At 38.2% G+C, this 10,000-nt stretch overlaps 1 protein-coding gene across 4 annotated transcripts in view; it reads left to right on the top strand.

Annotated features, from left to right (window-relative positions):
• The window catches only part of FOXP2 (forkhead box P2), a 456,482-nt gene that overhangs the window by 406,917 nt on the left and 39,565 nt on the right, over window positions 1-10,000 (top strand). For all 4 annotated transcript variants that reach the window (XM_075065578.1, XM_075065568.1, XM_075065569.1 and 1 more), the window contains exons 9-11: window positions 1,820-1,907; window positions 4,803-4,886; window positions 9,732-9,933. In XM_075065578.1, coding sequence (XP_074921679.1) covers window positions 1,820-1,907; window positions 4,803-4,886; window positions 9,732-9,933 — 374 coding nt within the window. The remainder of the gene's footprint in view (window positions 1-1,819; window positions 1,908-4,802; window positions 4,887-9,731; window positions 9,934-10,000) is intronic.

Genomic DNA, 10,000 nt, shown 5'->3' with positions numbered 1-10,000 from the left:
CAGTGGAAATGAACCCATCATAAAAAATTGAGAATTTTTGACAATTCATTTTTTCAGATGAACATACCTGATTGGAGAAGTGAAATGATTCTTTTAAATAAAAATGTTAAAAAACAAAAGAACACACTCTAAATATACGAGTCTTATTTCTAAGGCTCTAGCTTCCACTTTTGCACCTGCAAAAAAGTTAGCGGGATGCAGTTTAGAATTAAGGGCCACAAGCTTTGTGGCCTCAGGTGAAAGGAGACGGTGTGTCTTTGAATCCATTTTTGGTGAAACTTAAGCTTATTGCAAATAATTCTCTCCAATATTTAAATCATTACTTTTAGTTTCACATAAAACTACTTGATCTAAAACTAAAATGTCATATTTCTTTTCCCCTTGCCTCTTGCGCTAGTAGTAAAACCTCTCCGTCAAACCTCACTCATCTGCACATCCCATCATCAGCATAACAAAATTTGTGATTTCTATTCTCCTTTTAAAAAACTAAAGTTACAATAACAACAAAGAACTATGCTGAGGGGGAGATGCAATATCCTTTGCTTTTTCATTGTTTGTTCACTAAGAGGCAAATCCTGCCTACAGCAAAAGAATCAAGCAACTACATTGTACAATTAGGAATTTGGAAGAAAGGAGAGAGGGAGTTATCTTTCTCCCAGGGCATGGATGGTGGTATCTGTGGCCATGATGCTGCACAATAGTTCCTGCAGCTCTTGACCTCTGGTCAGCAGGAGAAATAGCCAGCGAGTCCACATTTTTGCAGAGCCAGTGCCCTAGCCTCCATTTCTTCCTTGTCCTGCTCCCCAGAACTTCTCTACGCTGTTGTGAAAAGAGAAAACCCACATCATGCAGCCAGTGTGCTATAAACAGGGCCTTCCACAATTTGGAGGGAGGAGGCATAATTTTCCCTAAGAGTTGAACTCAACTGTCCTGTCTCCTGCCTTGTGCAGTGGTGCCTTCAGAGACACAATCTCTCAAGTCCCTAGGCTGTGCCCAGCTTACTGGCTGTCTCGTGGCCACTATGTGCTCCTTCCCCCATACAGGAGATTTGGTTTTGGATTTGCATAATTTCTGGTCCAATGGTCACATCCTGGACCCTGCTTCAACAGACTGCCAGGGGGAGTCGCTCTGCAGTGCATACTAGGTATGCAATTGCCCTTTGCCAGTGCCTCCCACTTCCCAGCTGATCCTTGATTGTGGAGCTGCATCAGTTCTATTCTGTTCTGAGAATTCTTTTGGGGATTATTAGTGCAAATCATTGAGATTCTACTTTTGCTTGCTGTTCCTTAGTATTTGTTATGCCAGATCATAAAAAAAGAATTAAAGAAAAGCATATAAAGAAAGCATCGTGAGGGCTGCACTAATTCAGGACAGCCTGAAGGAGTCAGTACAGCAGCTGGGGATCAATGGAGTCTAAGGATGTACTGGCCACTTACTTAAACCAGCAGCAGGGTGTGGAGGTAGTGTAGACATCACTGTGTTGGCTCTGTGACGTTCAAGGATTCTTTTCACAGGAGAAATCTGTTAGTAGACAGGTAGTCTGGCTTAAGGGCTGCTTTGTGCTGGCAGAGATGTGCAAAGTAACCTCAACACACAGGAGAATTGGGCCCTTAGCATTTATCAGCTGGGAACACTATGGATCACAGAACTGATAGTTATCTTACATAGTTTTATATTAGGCATGTTCAACTTGAAGCTTTTTGCAAATGTTCCATTGACATTAATGAGCATCCCATCCACAGCAGAAGCAAATTTGATTAATAAACAAATTATGCTCACCTTAATCCTGCATTTTATTAGTATTGTCTTTCTTTACTAGGCACCTTAACAATGAACATGCATTGGATGACAGAAGCACTGCTCAGTGTCGGGTGCAAATGCAAGTGGTTCAGCAGTTAGAAATACAGGTTTGTTACATGGTCATATTATCTATTTATTTTTCATTTTCTTTAAAGCGCCTGTCTCAATGGCTCTAGGATAAAAGGCCTAAGTCTCTTGACTCTGATTTATTGATGTTCATAAAAAGGTTTTAGAGTGTTTCTGACACTTCGTTAAAAACTTTCATGTTTTGAAACTCTCAGCAGTTTTCTGAAGTCAACTGTTCAGTAGATCGTCTAGTGGATTGAGCCTAATTTCAACTCTGACAATGACTTCTTCGGTGGCCTTGGGCAAGTCACCTCCCCTATTTCATGTCTCAGTTTTTCCATCTCTATATTGGGGCAACAGCACACTTGTGGGGTAGTTAATATTGGGGGAATTACTTAGTTAATATGTGTGTGTTACTTTGAATCTGTAAAGCACTGTAACAAATGCCTGGCAACACAGGGTTTATCAACTGCTGTTCTGTTTTACACCAGCCACCAGAATAGCTGCACTATGGCTAAGGTACTTAGTGTACAATGCACAGTGGTTTAGCACTTAAGCTACTGTAGAATCTTCATCAACAAAAGTAGAGAGTCTGTGATACTCGGTTGAGCTATTCTGATTCAGTCCTGGAGGAAGCATTGTCATGCGTATAGATGGATCCCATCTTCTAGTCCTGGCACAGGCAAACCTCCCTTTGTGGTCATCACAACTGCAGAACTGTTGTTTAAAGATATTGGGCCAAATCTTCAGCTATAGTCAAGGAGTGCTCACTGGGGTCCCCCAATCCTACAGCCACTTTGTGCTGGTCCTATCTTCTGACACAGGGGTAGAATGAACTGAAAGACTTGAGAAACCACTGCAGCAGCCAGAGATCACCAGCATTCAGGGACAGTCGCAGCCATATTACCTTTCCCTCAGCCATGCCTCCACCATGGGCTGCAAGGGGTAGTCATCCGGGGCTATATCCGCTATGTTTGGAGTCATTTGTACCATGGAGTGCTGCAGAACAACAGGATCACAGCCTAGTATTGGTCCTCACTCTTTTGTGTTTGTTTATATATGAAGAAGTGATGCACTTGCAGAGGAAAGCTATAGAAATATTTATATTTCTTGACTTTGGTAAATGATGTTATTGATGTAACATGGACACATTTTGTGTACACATTTTTTGTTTCTTCTTTACAAAACTAATGCTATTTGGTTCTTTTGTGTTTTAATACCAGAAACCAAAAATATTTATGAGAAAATATAATCATCTAACTTTTTTGCCATGATGTATATGAACTACAAACCCAAACGAAGCTCTAGTTGCTTTTAGAAGCTCAGAGCTTACAGGCTTAATGTTAGCTCATCTGGCCTTTTTTTCTTAGTTTTACGTCATGGCAAATGGTATATTTCTAAAGTGTGGTGCATATAACATAAAGCCTAGAAAAAAATCTTTTTGCTCCCCTGCCTCAAGTGTGTTTTTAATTAAAGATGCACTGTCCAAATTATATCTAGTACACCTCTACCCCGATATAACATGACCCGATATAACGCGAATTTCGATATAACATGGTAAAGCCGTGCTTGGGGGCGGGGGCTGCACAATCCAGCGGATCAAAGCAAGTTTGATATAATGTGGTTTCACCTATAATGCATTAAGATTTTTTGGCTCCCGAGGACAGCGTTATATCAGGGTAGAGGTGTACTTTCTTCTATGTAGGAGTAAAGGCAAAATATCTACAGTAGCACAGGTAGTACAGAACCAATTTTTTGTTGCTCTATGTAATGAGCTAGTCCAGTTGTCCACTTTAATACATTCCTAATTTTGTATTGTAGCTCTAGCATTTGAACTAATTTTAACACAAAATTCATGCAAGAAAGCTTTAGAAACCCCTAAGAAAACAACAATGTTAACCACTAACTGATTTCTTATTTCCACAAGCACAGTAATCGTTTTGTCGGTATCCAAATTAATGTAAATAGAACAGAACTTTTAAGTGGTAGTTCTTTTTACTTAGTCTTACTGTGTAAAACAATAGATATTTTTCTTTGTAGCTATTTACATTTTATCAGCCTTTTCGACATTTTAAAACACTTTTCTCTGTTTTTTTTTAATGTGGCAAGATCACTGGAATCTGAAAAGACAAATATTTTGTATTTTTGAATGATGTGAAAATCAGTCATGAATCCAAATAAAACACAGGTTTTGTAAAGAACATGAAGTGTTTTCTGAAGCAGATATAAAGGTTTCTTAAGGACTGTTTACAATTTACAGAGGGTCTGCTGCAACGTAACAGTGCAACTGAAGATTCTGCTTGCAGTGTGACCAATTATGCCATTTTTTGCTTTGTCTGACTGATAGAAAAGTAAGGTCCATCTGTTGTAATGAGACCCAGTGCAGTGTAGATGCCGACTCAATGGCAGAGTTCAGCGTTTCACACTGCCTGGTCTCTGTCACTCTATTGAATTAGATTGATGATGGCAGATTGCAGGGGGCACTAACTGGACCTCAGTGGGAAAGGATGAAGTGTGTAGACAATCCTGGCAGGCACTGTGCTTTGAAGACCCTTCACCCCTTCACAGCTGTTGGCACTAGTCCATTGCTAACAGTGTCTACAGGACTTTAAAGAGACACTATGGGCCTTCTAATTTATGGTCTTAGTAACTTGTTACTGTCGATGCAACTGTGACCTCAATTCTCTTATTGACAAAAAGATGAAGTGTTATTTGTTTTCTCTGACCTTTTAACATAAGAAAGGCTATAAAAGTTTTCTTTTTTTTTTTTCCCTAGCCAAAGTTGCGTTTCTTCTCAGATAACTTTCTACTGACATAGGCTTTTATATGCAGGAATCATTACAGTGAGACAAGCTCAATGATAAGATGTATCACTGCAATAAAATAGCTGTATCAGTCATTTCTAAAATGCTTCTGATCTCACTCTTTCTTAACAGCTTTCTAAAGAACGTGAACGTCTTCAAGCAATGATGACCCACTTGCACATGCGACCCTCGGAGCCCAAGCCATCTCCAAAACCTGTAAGTGCATATTGCTTTATAAACAGTAAATAGGTCTACAAATGTAACAGACCAAGAAAATGAACAATTTCATGACCGTTGGAAAACAATGAGTGTGATGAAAAATATGGCAATAAAATGAAGGTAAAATGCAATAGCTTGTCAAATTGTATGTTTCTTTAAAAGTAATGCTATCTTTTACAAAATCTATCCAATCTACACCATAGGTGACACTAAACAAAGTACACCTATAAGTGCACAAATCACTGCCTTGAGACTGAAGCTAGAGAGAATATCTTTTTGTGATAGGTTTACAGATATTAAAAGAAAACCCACTTTGAAAAACTTGGAGTTCAGTGGACTCTGTAGCAGTAGGAAGCAAAGGTAGAAAGATATCTGAGTGCATAGGAGAATACTTAGAGTAGTCATAAGGTACACACAAAAATGCTGTTGTTAAATCTCTCACTTAAAAAAATTAATTGCCTCATGCAGCAAATTCAGCATGATTTTTAACATGATTTTTATTTCAGTTCCAGTAAAGGGTGCAGCATTAGACATATGACACAGTATCACATGTGCAGGGATGGTTGTTGAAAAGTTAATATTTGCCCATTACCACAGTGTTACATAAGGCCTAAATCCTGCAAACTGATCAGCAATCGGATTCTTGTGCCCACACAAAGTTCCATTAAATTCAGTGGAGCTTCACATAGGCACAAGGATCAGCCCAGGCAGGTCCAATATGTAGACTCAGGGCTTATCTACACTACCCGCTGAATTGGTGGGCAGCAGTCGATCCAGCGGGAGTTGATTTATCACATCTAGTATAGATATGATAAATAGATCGCTGAGCACTTTCCCGTCGACTCCAGCAGAATGAGAAGCGTAAGTGGAGTCGAAGGGAGAGAGTCAGCTGTCAACTTACCCACAGTGAAGACACCATTGTAAGTAGATCTAAGTACATCGAGTTCAGCTACACTATTCACATAGCTGACGTTGCATATCTTAGATTGACCCTGCTATGGTGATCGATGCACCGGGGGTCGATTAACAGGTCTAGTGAAGACTCATAAATTGACTGCAGATTGCTCTCCCGTTGACTCCGATACTTCACAAGAAGCATAAGGTAAGTCGACGGGAGAGTTTCTCCCAGCGACCTAGTGCGGTGTAGACAGCGCAGTAAGTCTACCTAAGCTATGTTGACTCTAGCTACATTAATCACATAGCTGGAGTTGCGTAACTTAGGTCGACTTACTTCCGTAGCGTATCAGGCCTAAGGTACCACCGTATTTCCCTATACTAATAATACACAATAACGTGGTATGGTAACTGTGAGTAAATATTGCCCTTTTAATGGTAACCCCTGTACAAACGTTTTCATGAACATGAAAAAAAAATGCCAGTGTTTCAGCATGAAATATTGGGGCATTCCCGAAAATCTGCATCTCTCCAGGAAACACAGGCATAAGAAACTCAATCTATTTTAAAGAGCTAACTTGCATATCACACCCAGTTAACGTTTATGTGAAAGGATACAACAGTCTCTCTTGTGTTTCCAGCTCCACGTACTTCAAAGAAAATCTTTGTTTGAGGTCACACTTTATAGCCTGATGATGAATGAAGAAACTGTTGGCACGTGCTTATTCCCGACCTCTGTATGTGAAGATTTAGGTGCATTTTTTGCTTTCACTAGTCTAACTAAATTCTAACTTTTTTTTTATATTAGATTATCTATTAATACTAGATTAGTCCCTTTTTTGAAACTTTAATTTTTAGGATACGCTTGTATATATTAATAAAGCTACCCTAATGTTAATGCTTTTGAATTTTCACATAGAATGTTTCTGGCACACAGTCTTCTTAAAACAATTTGGCTTTGGTTCCAAATGTTGCTAAACTGTGTGAAGAATGCTTTGTGGAATTCATTTCCCATATCCAATTATTTTAACCCTAAACAATCTGACTTTATCAAAACTTTGAGAATGTTGTATCTTTACAATTTGAAGTGACTGTTTCATTTCAATAAGATTATTTTTCTTCTGGCTTCCTATAGTATAATGTAGATAATCACAAAACAGAATAATTGTCTCATAAATCCATCAGGAATCTGCAGCTTGTTCTTTTCCAATTAATTATTCAATCAGTAAATTTTTTAAAACTCCAGCAGCATGGTTACATCTACACTAATAAAGAATTTTCAGCCTATAATCCAAAACAGAACCTGAATGAATAATGTAATTGAAGTATTACATTACATAAACCACACATGAAAGAATTGCTAATTGCGTTTGATGGTGGGCAATTAATACAGAATCTTAGATGAGCGATTTAAAATGAAACCACAGTTTAAAGTTCCCTTTGGAACTAGAGATATCTGAAGTGGTGAACTGCACTACTGGCCTCAAATTGGTTTGAAAGAAGTGTGGTCAATACAAAAAAACCTAAAATTTATACACTGTACAAAAGAAGCTTCAAAATTGATATGATAGTAGAGATTTATGGTCTCGTGCAGTGGCTCAGTTGAGACGGCCCACACATTTGATAAATATTAATAACATGAATTTATTACCAAGGAGAAATGAGCTCTGTTGGTTCATCACTGCACCCTTAACAGCTATCAGTACATGAACACAAGGTGCAACCGCACTGTCTATTATATGACCCCATTTACTCTCTGAATGGTACTTCATTAAATGGTACCTTTTGGCCATGCTATGGATGGATGAAAATCAAAGTTATCAAGGCTGCGAGTCCTGAATAATGAGTTTCACCCAACCTTGAATATATTCAGATGAGCTAAGGTGGCTAAGTGCTCATCCTAGGTTTTACATGCTTTTCCTTAGTTAATAATAAATTCTATTTTATCAGTTCATGATTGCATGCCTACAAACATGTTATGCTTATTATTGCTGCCTAGCAGAATAAGTTACCGTAACATTGTAAACATAGTAGTTTGCATCCATACAGATTTAGTATTTCTGCAGCTTTTGTCATTTTTAATGTTTGTAATACATGCAGCATGCTGATATAGGTTTGTTATGCCAGAACTGTAAGGGGTTTTATGATTTTTTATATTTCATTTCTTGGGTGGTGAATGTAGCAGTTAAAATAGGTTTCTAAGGAGAACAGTGTTGAAGTAAACAAAATGTTGTTTTCTAAATTGATTAGAAATAATAATAATGAAGATGAACTGCACAATAAAAGCTTTTGTATAAAAATTTCATTTTGATAACAATACACATGTAAGAAAGGCATATGTTACTTAAATCTTCCTGCATCTCTCAAAGTCTTCAAAGATACTTTTGTGCCTCATGCACAAGCTTAAACTGTTGCCTTTGTAAATGTATTAAATGCAGCGTTTAGTAGCATTATCTCAGGGTTTTTTTTATGTACGTAACAAAGAATTCCCATTTCAGTCTGCTGGCTTGGAGTACGAGCAGGATAACAGTTTGTGGTTTATTGGGAACAGATGCACTTGGGGATGCCTTCAGGGTGCCAGTCGTTATTATTAGACTGCTAATGTGCTTCTTCTGGCTGCTGCCCAAGAAAGAAGAACAATTAGCTGGCATATGTTAATTTTTGTTTCCCTAACAAATCTCTCTACTGACTAAATGTGTAAAACAAATCCACAAAGAAAGATCAATCAATGCTGTACACATCATTTTCTACCCATTAAGAAGAGGTTTATCTTAAGAAGTGTATTTGGGATTTGAAAAGGCAGGTGTTACTAAATTATATACAAAAGTTAAATTTTCTCTGTTTTGCCACTCTGCCGTTACTCCATACAGATGAGGAACAATTAATATTCGTTTTCTTGCTCATCTTTATAAATTACTGTATAAAGTGAAAATGACTACAGATTACTTCTGATGAGTATCATTTAAGTCTTTGGCAGCAATTTTTTTTATGTGCTACCCTTAATATAAATTTTGCTAATTGGATGCTATTTATGACAAAAGATGTGTGGTAAATATGACAAAGGTAATGTGAGTTTTTAATAATGAGAAACCGGGCCTTCCTGAGGGGAGTAATGAAGGGCACACTGTTAAACAGCTTGCATACATTCTCACCTTTTTTCCTTTTTCTACCCTGACACCCACTTTCCAGGGTACATCAGCAATAAGTGACACTGTAATCATAAATTGAAAATGATACTTCCAGAGGAATTGGCAAACTTGACATTTCATTATATTTGTTAACACATGCCACAAATGATTGTTAGTGAGGAAATTCCATTTCCTTCTCTCCATCTCCAATCAGATTTAATTTGAAAATTTTCAGCCTCCTCCGGCTAATTTGCAATTAAGACAATTTTGTTTGAATATGTAGTAATGTCATTACCATTCCACCAAATTAGCAAGGAGACTAAAGGTCAGTGTAAAATTTTCCAGCTGGCTGGAGCCTCTCAACTGAGATTTGGGACTAGGAAGAAAAAAACTCTGGCAGTATCAAAATAGTAACTTATTTTAAGACTTGTTTGTGTGAAACACAACACCTTTTATTATACTTATTGTTACCGTTGTTGCTTCAGGAAGGGCTAGACCTGTTTAACAACAGAGTCCATCAATAATCAGCTACTAGCTTCTTTGCAAGGAAAGCTAGTTTCTATGAAGTCTGCTAAGAGTAGAAGGAGTTAGTCCTAAGTAACATTGCAGCAGATTATTAGATAACCTCTAACAGCATCCTCTAATTAGAGTTCTTATGATACAATTTCATCCTGTAATTAGTTGAGATTGGCTGCTTCCTTTTGCAGCTTATTAGTGGCAACACAGCTGTAGAAGTGAATCCACTCTCATTTGTCAAACCTTTTTAAGTCTTTTTCTCTTGTCTCTGCCTTTTCTCTGCCCTCCTTTTGGGCCTCTGCAGCTAAATCTGGTATCCAGTGTCACCATGTCAAAAAACATGTTGGAGACATCCCCACAGAGCTTACCTCAAACTCCCACTACACCGACGGCTCCAGTCACCCCGATTACCCAGGGACCCTCTGTAATCACCCCAGCCAGCGTACCCAATGTAGGAGCCATTCGAAGACGACATTCAGACAAATACAACATTCCCATGTCATCAGGTAGGGTAGTATAAAACAGACGTTCTGTTTTGATACTCCAACAGCTTACAGTATGGCAAAAGTTCTG

Source organism: Chelonoidis abingdonii, chromosome 1, assembly GCF_003597395.2.
Source record: "Chelonoidis abingdonii isolate Lonesome George chromosome 1, CheloAbing_2.0, whole genome shotgun sequence".
In the NCBI taxonomy this organism is placed as follows: Eukaryota; Metazoa; Chordata; order Testudines; family Testudinidae; genus Chelonoidis; species Chelonoidis abingdonii.
This window is presented reverse-complemented; position numbering and strand designations above follow the sequence as displayed.